Consider the following 14,644-nt stretch of genomic DNA (forward strand, 5'->3'; position numbering starts at 1 on the left):
ACATGCACAGAATGACTCCTCCAGACAGGAGGAAGCCAGCAGAGAGGAAGGTGACACAAAGAGCGCCACCCGGCTGGTATTTGCTGCTCTCAGGCAGGTCTGTAGTCAGGAAGTCACTGATGACTTGGTTGGTGAACCAGGACGCAGGAACCAGGCAGAGGATACTGGCCAGGATGAAGCATGCCCCCGCAGCGACCGCTGTGTGCCCCTTCGCTCGGCGGCTGCCCCCCCATCGGGTACATTTAAGCCCCAAGGAGGCGAGACAGAGTCCGAACAGCCCCAGCACACAGCACACAACCATGGCGGCCCGTGTGGTCTGCAGCGAGGCTGGCAGCGACAGTACCGAGGGCTTCACCGTGCAGCTAAAGACGCCGGAGGTGTACCACACGCAGTCCATCCACAGACCCTGCATCTGCGACACGGGGGTCACGAGACTGGACCAAGTGCTGATGCTCACCTTCCAGTTGGGCAGCAGTGTGGCCACGGTGCTCCCCAGAACTCCGAGGAGAGCCAAGGCAAATGCCAGAATCTGGACTGCCGTGGACAACATCGCTCAGCCGGATCTGTGGCGGCGGCGGAGGCGGCGGCGGCGGAGGCGGCGGCGGTGTCCTGTTCGGGACCTGACAGCAAATGATTCCAAAGCGATGGACTGATCAGGAGAAACAAAAAGAAATGTGAGCGTGACGGACGCACAGCTGCGGCTGCTGATGGTCCGGTGTTGGATGTGCGATTGTGCGGCGGCGGCGGCGGCGGGCAGCAGAGCGCGCTCGCCCATTTCCCGCAACATTTGCTCTGCAGCTGATGCGATCATTGACACTCAATTATGTTCATTTAAAGCTGCAGCGTCCCCGGGGACCTTTCCAACGGAGGGGACTCTAAACCTTCCAAATCTGAATTACATCAAACACACACACACACACACACACACACACACACACACACTGCGGAACAATGTAACATTCGATGTTTTGTTTGAAATGAATTAGTAACTTTAGCTAAATCATTTAAAGTGAAGCTAATCCCCCAATTTAGTTTATTTTTATTGGGTTTATTTTTGGATGATTGATTTATGTAGAATGGAGCAAAAATGTACAATTATTCCTGCAAGTTAAGAAAAGGTGAAAACCCCACCTCAAGAGAAAAGAATAGTCATGTGCAAGAGCAGCTTCCCCCACACGCAGCCGTGTTTTTGCCCCGATGGAGAAACTTGCTGCCGTTTCACTGCTAACTGGCTTCATCGGTCAGTTGGCGGTCCGGAGCACCTTTACCCCTCGGATGCTGCCATTGGTTCATTGTAGAGACGATTTCACTGGTCGTGAACGTGAGCATCGTAATCACGGTAACCTTGATGAAGCGGACACGTGACGAAACGGAGGAACTTGGTTTCTTCACAGTCCAGTTTTCATAAAGAGCAGAACACCAGAAGAAGAAGAAGAAGAAGAAGAAGAAGACAACTGTTGGGAGGTTTGTCGGTCGTACCTGCATCGCCAACAGCAGCTGTGGGCTCCAGGAGGAGACGTGTCAACAAAACACAGGGTGTGTGTTTAATCGCCTGTAACTACCCCTTTGCCTTCCATCTCCACGGCAACCGAACATGTAGCATAATCCATCTGAGGATGCAGCGAGTGTTTTTCCATTTACTTCTTACGAGAAGAAACTGTTGGTGGGAACTAAAGCTGCTTTTGCGTCTAACCTGAAGGTCACCGAGGCGCCGCAGAGCAGCGCTCTTATCTGATGAGTCCACCGTTGGGTCGGCAGCCCTGCGCATCGCCGCACGACTGCTCGGAAATGGGAAAGTATCCGTGCTTTGAGAGTCACACACAGGTTTTACTCTGATGACGTATTTGCACTGCGAAAAGTCCTCCGCCATTATATGGGCGTCATGATGAGACACTTACGGACCCTTCGCACATCTACGCCTGTGATTATTGATGCTAACTGATCATATCTGCTGACGTCTCGGCTGCAGCGTTGCAGGATGGTGATAAAGCCGCTCAGCTGCTTTGTTTAGCCTTGACAGGCGTCCACTGCGGCGCCATGATAAGAGGGTGCAGCAGCCGATGGCAGCCAGCCGGTCATTACCACAACGGTCCAGCGCCACTCTTATCAGACCTGCTCAGGCACGCCTGGGTTTCACAGCCCCACCTGAACAATCGCCGCCGCAGAAGAGATGACGCCACTGCAGCGCCGCGCTCCCGGAGATAAATCAGCGCCTCTGCTGGCCTGAAGATGAAAAGTAAAGAAAAGTATTAATCGAGGTTTTTGTTGGGTCCTCCCCCTTTTTTTAAAAAAAATGCTTTCTTTTGTTTCTTTAGTATTTGGGGGGTCATCAGGCCTCTGCAGTGTGTGGGCAGTTGAAGGTTTAGTGCCTTGCTCAAGGTACCTTGACAGTGCTCTGAAGGTGGTCTGGCACCTCCTGCTACCAGAGGGGCTTGAATCCAGAACCTTTTGCTTCTCAGCGCCCCCACCAGCTGGGCTGGAAGATTTTTAAATCTATATCCCATTTTTATAAGCTAAAATGTTAAAACAACTCAACAGAAGGTTCTATAAAATAAAAGAACTAACTATTGCTTCTTAGAATAAAGAACAAATTTCCAAACAGACATGTTTCCCAGCACCCTTTGCTTACTCGATATAATGCCAAAAAGGACACTAATTGTTCTGGTTGAGCTCACCTTAAGTTTGATAAAGGGGTCAGAAAACATGTAGAAGATTCTTTCAATGATCTTATTTTCATTTGTGGTGAGTAATTATAAAGACTCAAATCAGTTTTCTGTTTACATTCCAGCTGACGCTGCATTCATGGACATCATTTCAGTGTTCTGGATGCTTTGAGGTCTGCCTGTGAAACATGGAAATAATCTGCAACATTAAGGAATCTTTTATTTTGAAGAGATGACCTGACTACTGTCGCCAGTTTCTCCAATTGTTAACACACTAAAATTACATTAATAACTCGACTCTTTAAACTAACACAGGGAATAAAACAGAAAAATTACACACATTCATTCAAATCAAAATGGGATTTTTATGCACTGAAAACGTTTAAGACACAATAATTGGACATTAAGTCACAAGTAGCTACTCAATATGTCTCCCAATGAGACCAGGACTCTGCTGTGTCCTCCAGGCCTCAGTGACGCTCTGGCAATGGACGCGGCCTCGGGGCTACGCCCATCTGTGCAGCTGCCTCATTGTTTGAATGCCTTTTTTATATATATATTGTTCTGCAATTTCATTTTTCAGTTGTCTGTTTTTGTGAGCAGATACATCTAAATATATATATATATATATATATATAAGGATATATCTATATCTAATAAATGACTGGTGAAATGTAAAAGACATAAATAAATATTTCAACAGTGTGTTTTGTGGGTTTGTGCCTGGACATAAATTCTAACTAAGAAAATGGATGAACAGAGCTGTAGTCTTGGAAAAAGCTGCTTATATAAAGAAGGAATATTAATTTATAACGATATTCTCAGTGACATCAAAATGATTTACAAAAATAATCTAAAAAAAACAAAAGCAAAAATAAGACGCAGCACTCATTTTATTAATATAATATTTTTTTTAAAAATATTTAGATGGGATTTTTGTTGTTGGGGTAAATGCCAATACAGTGTGAAGGTCAAGGTGAAGGTCAGAGAGAATTATGCCCAGTTGGGAAAGTGTGACTTTCATTTCATGTTAAATTGTTTTTTAATATTTCGCTGTGATGTTTGGTCTGTTCTCTTGATGTGTGATTTGTTTAATTTTGATGAAAGGTTTTGTCTGTTAGCGTGCTAGCTTTAGCAGGGGGCGGCGACTCTTTCTGTTTGGAGTCGTAGAAGCAGTCCTCGGTGATGATGGAGGCCATGCTCTGAACACTAAAGTCTTTCTCCAACACATGTAACATGTCAGTAGGACTTGGCCGAAGGGTTAAGCTCCGCCTCTTGTCCTCGCGTTGAGATGATGCTAACACATCATCTTCTTGCTCTGCGAAGTTAAGTCTTTGTAGCTGAGACTCTAATTGGCCAGTCAGGGACAAGCGGTGCCTCCTCCTACCATTTAAGTCAAAAAAGAAGGACGAGAGCTGCTCCGAGCAGGGTTCCCGGAACAGGGGATGGCCATGGGGTCCGTGGCGCTCCTCTGTTAGGACATGAGTCATTCTCTTACCCGTGGAGCAACGTCGCCCCCGCTGGCGCCTCCTCAACGAGCTGCCCCCGTCTGCCATCAATGGACTGCTTCTCCTCAGGGAGCTGGCTCCATCACTGATAAGGGAGCGAAGGGCTCGCACAATGCTAGCCTTTGTCTCCAAACCACTGAAACACAGATAATCCATCAACAGGATCATCAATCAGTCCTGAAACATGTAAAGCTCAAACTCAGGGCAGCAAAGCTAATACTTTAGCATCATTAAGCTAACATTTTAGTCTCACAAAACTAACATTTAAGCTTCAGATATGCCCCAAACTAACTTTTTTGTTTGTGTGTCTATACGTGTTTGGGTGTGCATGACTGTGTGTGTGTGTGTGTGTGTGTGTGTGTGTGTGTGTGTGTGCGTGTGTGTGTACTGAACCTGCTACAGAGTTGGAACACGGTCTCTGGTGGCCCCGCCCCATCTGGTCTACAGTCAACTAACTCCCAGACACAGGAGCTCTGCCAACCTGAACACACAGAATCAGTTAGGAGTCCCGCTACACTTTAGAGGTTTGTAAAAACACAGAGGAAAAACAACCTGATGATTGAATCACTTGTGATTTTTGTGATTAAACTTCTGACTGCAGTGTTCAACAGGTGAATCGCGGATGGAAGAACACCTGTTGAACACCTCTGTCTGTGATTCTGTTACTCACCTGAGATTGTGTTATCTTGTCTTACTTGAAGGGCAGAAATGGGGATCAACCAGTGGAACCTGAAGGCATCCACATCAGCTGACCGAGAACCAGTCTGGCAGACGGAGAACATGTGAAACCTCCATGGTCGGTAGATACATAAAATACCAGTATCATCCAATTTTGTGATCAGCAGAAACCTCCTGACATTTGTGTTTTCATTCAGAAGCAATTTAAACACCTGAAATACCCACCAGCCTCCTCTTCGTTCTTGAGCTGTCCCGGTAGATCAGGACGACAGCACGCTTGAAGACTGAGAGGGAAAAGCATTGTTACTACACACACACAGCTCACCCATGTGTGTCTGTGTGTGTTCTTGTTTCTAATCCAAACTTAGAATCAGGGATCATTCACACATCTAAATGTTGTCTGTGTAGATTCTCAATCATCCAGGTCGTAATTATCCAAGGTAGTTTTCTGTGTCAACTGGATGTTTTTCCTCTCTTGAAGATGTTTCACCTTCTATCCAGAAGGCTTCTTCAGTTGAACTGAACTAATGAACTGAAGAAGCCTTCTGGATAGAAGGCGAAACGTCTTCAAGAGAGGAAAAACAGTCCAGTTGACACAGAAAACTTACCTTGGGCATCTAAATGTTCTGGCACTGTCCTCATCAGCAGCAGGGTGGTGCTGTGAATGCATGAAGCAATGAGGGAGGGTGGAAGTACCGAAGAGTGTGAGTTTGGGTTCTTTCCTTAAACGGCCCAGATGGGGCAATGGATTCAACCAGACCACCGATGAGTGAACCAGAAACTCGGCCATAGAGATCTCTGTCACCTGAGGTCAGGTAGGAGAAAAGATTGAGTCAACTGCTTAAAACCTTGGAATCAATGTCCGACCATTTATGACCAAATCAAGTTCCAATGTGAACTGTGGTTTTGTACCTGTTTGTGGGGTCCCGTCTGTTCTGCAGCGAGCTGGTCAAAGACAGGGCCAAAATCCTCATAGATCTTCTGCATCTCATTAATGTGACTCGCCACCTTCTCCATCGCACCCAGCGCCTCTGTGTAGACAGGAGCAGAAGTGTAAGTTGTGTTAGGGTTGTACCTGTCAGGTGTCTGAGGGTTTTACTGGTCTGGTGTGTGAGGGTTGTGCCTGTCAGGCGTGTGAGGGTTGTACCTGTCAGGTGTGTGATGGTTGTACCTGTCAGGTGTGTGAGGGTTGTACCTGTCAGGTGTGTGAGGGTTGTACCTGTCAGGCGTGTGAGGGTTGTTCCTGTCAGGTGTGTGAGGCTTGTACCTGTCAGGTGTGTGAGGCTTGTACCTGTCAGGTGTGTGAGGGTTGTACCTGTCAGGTGTGTGAGGGTTGTGCCTGTCAGGCGTGTGAGGGTTGTACCTGTCAGGCGTGTGATGGTTGTACCTGTCAGGTGTGTGAGGGTTGTACCTGTCAGGTGTGTGAGGGTTGTGCCTGTCAGGTGTGTGAGGGTTGTTCCTGTCAGGTGTGTGAGGGTTGTACCTGTCAGGTGTGCGTGTTCTGGGCTGTCAGGGTGCGTTAGAGACACCAGCTCCCTGAGCAGCAGTGGATATTTCAGGAGTCTCTGGACAGGTTTGATCAGGTATGACTCCAGAGAGGATGAGTGCTGATTGGTTGGGTTCTTTGCTTCCAGGAACCTCTTAAAGGCTCCATCAGTCTTTGCTGTTGGAAGGAAAACAGAGTTATTGATTTATTTATTTCTCTGGAGCCTAGGCTGGATCAGATGTCACCTCTCTCCAGGACTTTCTGGGCTTTAATATGGTTTGCGCAGAAGCCGCTGTAGTGCTTGAAGTGGTCAGCATAGAACAGGAAAGATCCTCCCAATGAGAGGAGGAGCTTCTTCAAGTCAGTTGAGAAAAGAAAATTAAGAATAGTAAATTCACAACTGTGGGACTCTCTGGGACGCTCACCTTGAACTGTCCAGGTGTTTCCAGGTTGCTAAAGTTGGGACATGACTTGATTCTGTCCTCCAGTGTTTGAAGGAAAACTCTCTGGAAATCTAACATCTCCGGTAAACTCCCAAACAGTACCTCCATCTGAAAGAATGATGTCACGTGGCTGAGAAAGAGAGTGCAAATTTGTTTTTTTAAAGTTACTTAGACTTTACCTCATCTTTAGTGAGGAAGGTCTCATTCTGCAGTGGTGTCAGGTAGATGTCAAACAGAGACACCAGGTCCTACAGATACAAGGTTCAGTTCAGAAAAACACTGAAACAATTGCAACACAGTAGTACCACAGTAGTCCCGCAGTAGTGTCACAGTAGTCCCGCAGTAGTGTCACAGTAGTCCTGTAGTAGTACCACAGTAGTACCGTAGTAGTACTGCAGTAGTCCCACAGTAATACCGTAGTAGGACTGCAGTAGTACCGTAGTAGTACCACAGTAGTACTGCAGTTGTACTACAGTAGTACCGTAGTAGTACTGCAGTAGTACCGTAGTAGTCCCACAATAGTCCCGCAGTCGTACCACAGTAGTCCCACAATAGTCCCGCAGTAGTACTGTAATATTACCACAGTACTCCCACAGTAGTACCACAGTAGTCCCACAGTAGTACCACAGTAGTCCCACAATAGTCCTGCAGTAGTACTGTAATATTACCACGGTACTCCCACAGTAGTACCACAGTAGTCCCACAGTCGTACCACAGTAGTCCCACAATAGTCCCGCAGTAGTACTGTAATATTACCACAGTACTCCCACAGTAGTACCACAGTAGTCCCACAGTAGTACTGACCTTTACATAAGACTTTTCAGTGTCAACCAGCTCCTGTATGACTTTACGTAGGCGCTGACACACATTTGGTTGAATGGGGCTTGTATGCTTTAGGTCAACCTCAGTGATGTTTCTTTGAGTATTACTCTCTGCTGTTCCATCTTCTGGGATGGTCTGGGACAGCAGGAAGCTCTGGTCAAAATTCTGTTAGAGGAACAAAAGGAAATCATTTATGTCCTCGGTTGAAGACAAAAGTATCACAGAAAATTAAATGATAGAATCAGTTTTATTAAAAAATTTGTTTCTATGTAAAGTAAAATGAAGATACAGTAGCTTCAACTAGCTTCCTCACAGAACAGGAATCACAACTGTCACAATCAAACAGCCTAGAGAATTCAGCCTCAAGTACAGCAACAACACACCAATAAAATCCCAGTAAAAGAACCCTAACATTCAAATATCCAGTTAAAACAATAACAAATATTTGGTGTCATTGAACCAAACTGTCATCACATTCCTGTAAACACACACACACGCACACACACACATTGTCTCTCCTGGTTACCAGGAGCATGAGTCCATTTTCAGTCTTCTGGCACCCGCTGGGCTCTTCATAAGGGTGCCCGATCATGCCCGCACCTCCACATTCCTCTAACAACTCCTCATCCTCCACTGGCAGCACCCAGCAGAGTGCTCCTATACGGACGGAACAGGACACACGAGGAGTCTCGGTGGGGGTCAGAGGTCGCTTCTGGGAGCCTGAGCCCCTGCTGCCATTGGAGGAGGGGGTCAGGAGGAACATCTAGAGTTCTGTCTGCTTCTGGCAGAGAACGTTCATCCCTGGAGAACTGCATCACAGACAAACTCTCCTCAAGCTGTAATCCCAGATTAACTGCTTGATCTCATGTCATGTGACCTTCAGGAAGCAGAAAGGATTGGGCCAAAAAAAAGTCAGTGTGGGATGGGAGTTCTGCATGAGATAGTCACATGACAGCTTTGATTTATCAGCCAGAACAATGCACAACCAAAAAAAAAAAAACCCTTCTGCAGCTCAATGACCTCTGACCCAAGATCACAAACAGGAATTGGGTTAGGAGCAGAGAGCTGAGGGAGGTGAGGGAGAGCATTGAGGTGGACAGGTGAGGAGGACAGAGGAGGTGGATCGGTGAAGTGGACAGGTGAGGTGGACAGGTGAGGAGGCCAAGGGAGGTGGACAGGTGAGGAGGACAGAGGAGGTAGATCGGTGAAGTGGACAGGTGAGGTGGACAGCTGAGCTCTCAGCAGGAAGAGCAGGGCTTCATGTCCTGGCTGCCTCGGCATCCTGTCTTTTCTTTTGGGTGTGAGTAGAAACAGCACCTGTTTGGATGTGTCCTTATCTCTAGACTCTGCATGTGGATCAAAAAAGCATCAACGATCCCTCTGCTCTTCTGTGGATTCAGGGTCTCTGTCAAATGTATCTCTTCTCCTGTCTCCTCTTCCGTCTGTGGAATTTTTTCCTGTTCGGTATCCACTTAAGTAACCATGTAAACAGGATGTACAATTTCTAAAAATTTGGGACAATTTGTAAAATTACGAATGTAACAATTCAAGTCAACAGTTCTGGTGTTAAGAATCTCATGACATTGTTCAAGATTGTTGCGGAGCTTTGGTACCCAAATTTGACCAGGCTTGATTCACTCTGTTCTTCCACAGACAAATCAGCTCTATTCAAAATAATTTTCTCATTATTTTTTTTTTTAATTTTTTGAACTTAATATGTTGTAACTTTGGTATTCTTCTATAATTTGGTCTAAAAGTTACATGGATGGTGCCAAACAGCTCTTTGCAATTAAAATTAATTGTAACTATTTTTTTGTTAATTTTTGTGTTAAAATTTGTAGCATCTCTGGTCCCTGGATGACTTCGACCTGGTGCCATTTAGTGGTGCAATGGGTCACTCTATTGGGTCTCTCAGCACAATGAACCTAAACACACAAATAGACACACGCACATGCAAGCACACACACACACACACACACACACACACACACGCACACACACACACGCACACACACACTTCAAAGCTACAGATGTATAAACCACAACTTCTGATCGAACTGTTAAAGTAACATTTTTCTGCTTGAAAATATGCTAAAATGTTGAACACAAGTTCACTAAAAAGAAAGAACAAAAACATTTAGAGATAATTTTATATAAGGCTGTCAAATCACACACCAAGTGTGGCGTGAATTTGAAGTCAACATGAGGGTCAAAGAGTTGTTTAGCTTTGAAGGAGTTTGAATTTCTAAAGTCTAACTAAAGAGTCTGACTAAAGAATGACAACAAGCTCTTTATGGAAGACTAGCCAGAGATGAGCAACTCCTCCTAATGTTATTATTTTATTTTTTTTCAGTTGTTCTTTACTCACACAGCTGTATCAAGCAAATTTTCAATGGTATTTAGTGTGCAGGTGAAAAAGCGGTACCCACAAGACTGTACTCGCAACATTTAAGATGGATTGTAAAGATGTGAGTGTACTCTGCTGGTAAGGTCCAACCTACTCTATTTTTACAACAGTCTGAGGTGTTTCACACAAAACGATAAATCACATTTTCAGATTTTCACAGACAGGAAACAGCACAGAGTTTATGTGCTGAGGGGTTTAGAGTCAGGCCCACACGTGGAGTCAGATCGAGATGGTCCTCAGAGACTCCAGGTGGAGGACGGAAACGAAAGTGTTGTAGGAGAGTGCTGAAGAAGATGAAAAGCTCCATTTTAGCCAGACCCTCTCCCAGGCAAATCCTGCGACCTGTGAGAGACAGAAAAGGAAAAGTGTTATCTTCAAAGAAGAGAACAGCCTTAAGAAAGCTCCTTTCACTCACCAGCAGAAAATGGCAAGAAAGCCTCTCGTTTGACAAACTTTCCATCTTTGTCCAGAAAGTGAGCAGGATAAAAGTTGAGTGGCTTCTCCCACTCGGTCTCATCATAGAGGACAGAGGTCAAAAGAGGATAGACAGTTGTACCCTGCAGATGAGGCAGGAGTTTAAATATGTTTCTGACGTTCTACTCTTGCAGAAGTCAGGTGAGTCGGACCTTCTCGATGAAGAAACCTTGCAAAGTGACATCTTGGCTGGTTTTGTGAGGAAGTGCCATGGGGACGATGTTAGCTAGTCTCTGAGTCTCGTGGATGACAGCATCTGTGAAGGGAAGGCTCTTCCTGTCTTCAACTTGAACCTGACGAGATCCTATCACCCTGCGCAGCTCCTCCTGGACCTGGTCTAGTAGAGGAAAGTAGGTTTTTCAGCCAAATGAAATGTGTATCTTTTTTTTTTTCTTTACAGTTGTGTGGTTGTAAAGTATCTTACCTTGTATGAGTGGATACTTTGCCATCAGCAGGAGCCCCCATCTCAGAGTAGTTGCCGTTGTGTCAGTGCCAGCATTAAAGAGATTCATAACTGTGGACATCAGGTTTTCATCATGGAAGTGTACGTTGGTCCCAGATTTCTGTAGGTTGAGATTAGTTACATCATTTATTCACAAATATCCGTGTTAGATTCCATTCCTGCCGGTAAACCAAAAGAGTTTTAGAGGCCCCTGTTCAACTCATCCTCCTAGTAGACCCGGGTCAGTAGAGCTGTGATTTTAAAGGTATAGAGCCATTTATTTATTTAGATATCATGTATTTCAGGCCAGATGGGCTCTGGAGTCTTTACAGAAACCAAGAGTCTGATCCCTGAACACTGGCAGGAACACCACTTTTTAACAGGAAGAATTCTTCAGCAGGACCAGGATCAAGTGGGGGGAGCTTTCTACTAATAGAGGGATGGTAAAGGAGGAGAAGACAGGACAGACAGAAAAGGAGAAGGACACATACAGAATATATTTAGAGACATTAGTTATAAATATATTATGAAGAACCTGAGCAGCTCAGTTGGTAAGAGATCAGTATACAATTATGAGTGGGAGAGAAAGATGGATCATTCTGAGTCAGACTGATGTGCTCTGATATTGGTCGTGAAAAAAGGTCTCCTGGAGAAACGGATTATGTTAATGTGACCTTGTAGGTCAGGGGTTCATAACCTGTTAAAGAACAAATGATCTGGCGTTGTATGGCATTTACTGGAAAGGCACTAAGATCATGTTTAATCCATTAGAACGGCCAAGTCATGCTTTAAATCTATTTCCACTGAAGACAGTCTTTCGTGTTTTATTGGATGGGGAAAAGCCTCCTAACCTCCAGAATTTGCTGTCGGGCCAGAAAAGAATCCACAAAGCTTCTGCACATCTGTGGGTTCAGCATCTCCTTTGCAGCAGCAAACAACTGTAAATTCTGTTTCTTGTTGGCGGCGAACAAACTTTGGAATAACTTTTTGTTGTTTACCAGTGGACCAATCCATGGAAACAAGTCGTATACCTGTTAGAAGAGCATTTCAAATGAAATCATTTCATAACCATCTTAACATCTTCTCTATTTCATCATCATGTTACCAGGACTGAGGGGGAGCCAGAGATTTGAATCAATGTGTTGGTCCGATCCACCAAGGACGTAAATTCAGGGTCATCGTATTCAAACCTGTTGCCGTACACCATGGAACAGATTATGTTAGAGACTGCGTAGTTGATAGGGTGCGTTGTATCAAATGGTTCTCCTGAAACCAAGGAAGCAGAAAATAGTTTCCATTTTCAGATATCTGGTCTTTTTTCCCTTTTATTTAAGTCAGACGCATTAATATTTAACCAATAATGATCAAAAAGCCTCTGACCTTTCCATTTCTTCAACTCTTCCATGAGATAGCTGCACTCCTCTATAATTTTATTCTCACATGCCTTTTTCCCCATTCCAAAGTCTCTCAGATTTGTCAAAGCAAAGCGTCTCATTTCTTTCCATGATTCTCCGTTGGACCACAAAACCCCTGAGATTAAAATATTTCCAGTAAGAAACAACAGTTAGCTAAGTATTTACAGTTGTGGATCTTTTACTTACCATGTTCATGGTTAGCATTTTGCACCAGCATGATTGGATCTCTTTCACCAAACTCCTCAGCATGGTCAATGAGTGCCTCTTTCACTGTCTTGTATCCGGCTAGAACCACCACTTTTTTGGGTCCCAAATAGACGGTGAAGACTGATCCGTATGTCTTAGAAAGCTGTGAGCAATGACAGGGTTTGAAACTGTGATCAAGAATGAAGAACAAGAGAATCTCCTCACCTTCATCAGAGTGTTGTAGGGTCTCTTAAGGTCGAACTGCAGCAGATTGCCAAGGATGGGAAGTGGTTTTGGCCCTGGAGGACATTTTCTGTCCTTCTTAGAACTGAAACTCACAGAAGAGATGAAGTAGACAAACAGTAGGAGAGCCAGAGCTCCCAGCAAGGAGACAGAGCTGGAAGCTTGTAGGAAAAGATCAACAATCCCCATCTGATCTCTTGTTTGTGTGAAGTCCAGTCTGGTGTGGCTTCTATCTTATAGTCCAACCCAAATAGGTTTCCCCTCCCACAGCCTCATAGTATGTCCAGTAATTCAGTACGTAAGTAAGAGGTAAGATGTCCTGTTCTGCTCAGCAGGGGGCGATGGTGATTGTTGTGGACATCTTAAATGAAAGATGACTGTGTGACAATAATCATCCTCCAGCCATCAGGGCTGTTTGTTTATCACCACCTCTATGGTAAACGACAGGATGAAACATTAACACAGCCGTGTGTTTGACTGAGTGACTCAGCAGTTTAGTGTCCACAAGGTCAACTTCTTGGCTTCTTGTTATCAGGTTTGACCGGAGGAAGCTTGACATACGTGTGTACGTACAATGAATGCAGAAAAATCTAAAAACTGTCCCGTTCTCTCCTGCCCTGTTTGGGTCTTCTCCTCAAGTATAGGATCTTTTGGTTCCTTCACTACTACACTGATCTCCTGTTAGTTTACAACATCTAAAGTATCTAGTCATTTTCAAGGGTAGCCAGATCCAAGTAAAAGTCTGAATGTCCACCTACATGTTGAAGCCACACAGTACTGAGGATGAGGCTCTGATGGTTCTGCTGCTTTGAGGCATCTAGATGTTACAGGAGGAGAAACAGTCACAGTCTTTTAATAATGTAGCTTTTTTTTTGGGGGGGGGGGGGTCAATCTGTAGGAGAAGAACCTCAAGGAAATGTTTATGAGCTTATAGTTCAAAGGTGTGTGTGCGTGTGTGTGTGTGTGTGTGTGTGTGTGTGTGTGTGAGATAAATTATGGGATAGCGTTTGTTCAAAGGTTTAATGATTTGATTCTCTTATAAAGTTTAATGTCGAGCTGATAGCAGCCAGATCGATCGCTTTGTTGTGTTGGACTTGGGTTGCAGCCAGTATGTACAAATGCAGAGGGAATGCAGTTCAAGGGCCCTGGAGTCTTTAGATATGGTCTATGTTGGTTCCTGTTGGAAAAGGGTTCTTTCAAGAAAGGAACTCCTACTTAAACGTTCTCTGCTCACTCTGGTCAGATGATCTCAACCATGGAGAATCTTCAAAAATGCAACAGCGTGGAGGTCTGATGTTGGGGGCCAGGTTGTAGAGTCTGCTGTGGTGAGGGCAAGTCCATCTTGGATCACAGGCAGTCATATAATGTCTGTTTGCTCCTCAGTAATCCTCAGCCTCATTCTTTGGGTATCGATGCAGGTTGGAAAAATGGATAAGCAAGTTAAGGTTTTATAGTAGTTGCAAATAAGATGGTTTTCTTTCTTCAACTGTAGTTGTGTCTTAAGCTTTATTTGCATCAAAGTCCTGGCAGCAGTTTTGTTGATAAAGTAATCATTTTTTTGTTAGTGGGATTAAAGATGCCCTGCTGGACTTGAAAATCCTCCACAGCACCCAGAAGCAACTTCTGAGTAAGATAATAGCATCATCACAACAAAGCAACATCAAGAGTTTGTCATGGGACGGTGGATCTGTTCTATCAGTCCAACATCCTGACCTTATCTGGGGCTCTGCAAGTATTTATGGATAGCAAAAGTGACCTATGTGTGAAAAACATTACGTTCCTTTTTTTTGCTGATTTAAGTTTTTGAGCCATAACTACTCGGGAATTATTTGGTCCAGCAGGGATTCTTGGAGTGCAAAGAGGCCCATATGTGGATC

General features: G+C 44.7%; 2 protein-coding genes and 2 long non-coding RNA genes across 5 annotated transcripts; 1 reads left to right on the plus strand and 3 right to left on the minus strand.

Moving 5' to 3' along the window:
* Positions 1-515: 515 nt before the first annotated feature.
* On the minus strand, positions 516-1,848 carry LOC115252960 (uncharacterized). Its single transcript, XR_003891257.1, has 4 exons — positions 1,694-1,848; positions 1,480-1,610; positions 1,132-1,344; positions 516-649 (listed from the first exon to the last, which is right to left on the minus strand). It is a non-coding gene; the product is annotated as an uncharacterized lncRNA (long non-coding RNA).
* Positions 1,849-3,330: 1,482 nt separating this feature from the next.
* Positions 3,331-8,400, minus strand: LOC101064869 (T-lymphoma invasion and metastasis-inducing protein 2-like). 2 transcript variants are annotated; one of them, XM_029849579.1, is made up of 12 exons: positions 8,127-8,400; positions 7,583-7,765; positions 6,958-7,026; positions 6,761-6,886; positions 6,581-6,689; positions 6,333-6,512; positions 5,762-5,880; positions 5,546-5,654; positions 5,075-5,133; positions 4,842-4,935; positions 4,565-4,652; positions 3,331-4,307 (listed from the first exon to the last, which is right to left on the minus strand). In XM_029849579.1, exons 1-12 carry the CDS (start codon positions 8,361-8,363, stop codon positions 3,755-3,757), a joined length of 1,926 nt encoding a protein of 641 aa, XP_029705439.1. In that variant the 5' UTR covers positions 8,364-8,400; the 3' UTR covers positions 3,331-3,754. The 2 variants fall into 2 exon arrangements, 1 of the variants encoding a protein (XP_029705439.1); XR_003891250.1 differs by lacking the exon at positions 3,331-4,307 and having other exon boundaries at positions 5,062-5,133.
* On the plus strand, positions 4,596-5,184 carry LOC115252964 (uncharacterized). The gene is made up of 3 exons (XR_003891261.1): positions 4,596-4,695; positions 4,873-4,967; positions 5,047-5,184. It is a non-coding gene; the product is annotated as an uncharacterized lncRNA (long non-coding RNA).
* Positions 8,401-9,890: 1,490 nt separating the features above from the next.
* On the minus strand, positions 9,891-12,971 carry LOC101064648 (cytochrome P450 2K1-like). The gene is made up of 9 exons (XM_003971443.3): positions 12,750-12,971; positions 12,525-12,687; positions 12,304-12,453; positions 12,029-12,189; positions 11,775-11,954; positions 10,906-11,044; positions 10,634-10,818; positions 10,423-10,564; positions 9,891-10,349 (listed from the first exon to the last, which is right to left on the minus strand). The coding sequence occupies exons 1-9, from the start codon at positions 12,954-12,956 to the stop codon at positions 10,162-10,164; spliced, it is 1,515 nt and encodes a 504-aa protein (XP_003971492.1). The 5' UTR covers positions 12,957-12,971; the 3' UTR covers positions 9,891-10,161.
* Positions 12,972-14,644: the final 1,673 nt, after the last annotated feature.

This window comes from Takifugu rubripes, chromosome 16, assembly GCF_901000725.2.
Source record: "Takifugu rubripes chromosome 16, fTakRub1.2, whole genome shotgun sequence".
Classification (NCBI taxonomy): Eukaryota; Metazoa; Chordata; class Actinopteri; order Tetraodontiformes; family Tetraodontidae; genus Takifugu; species Takifugu rubripes.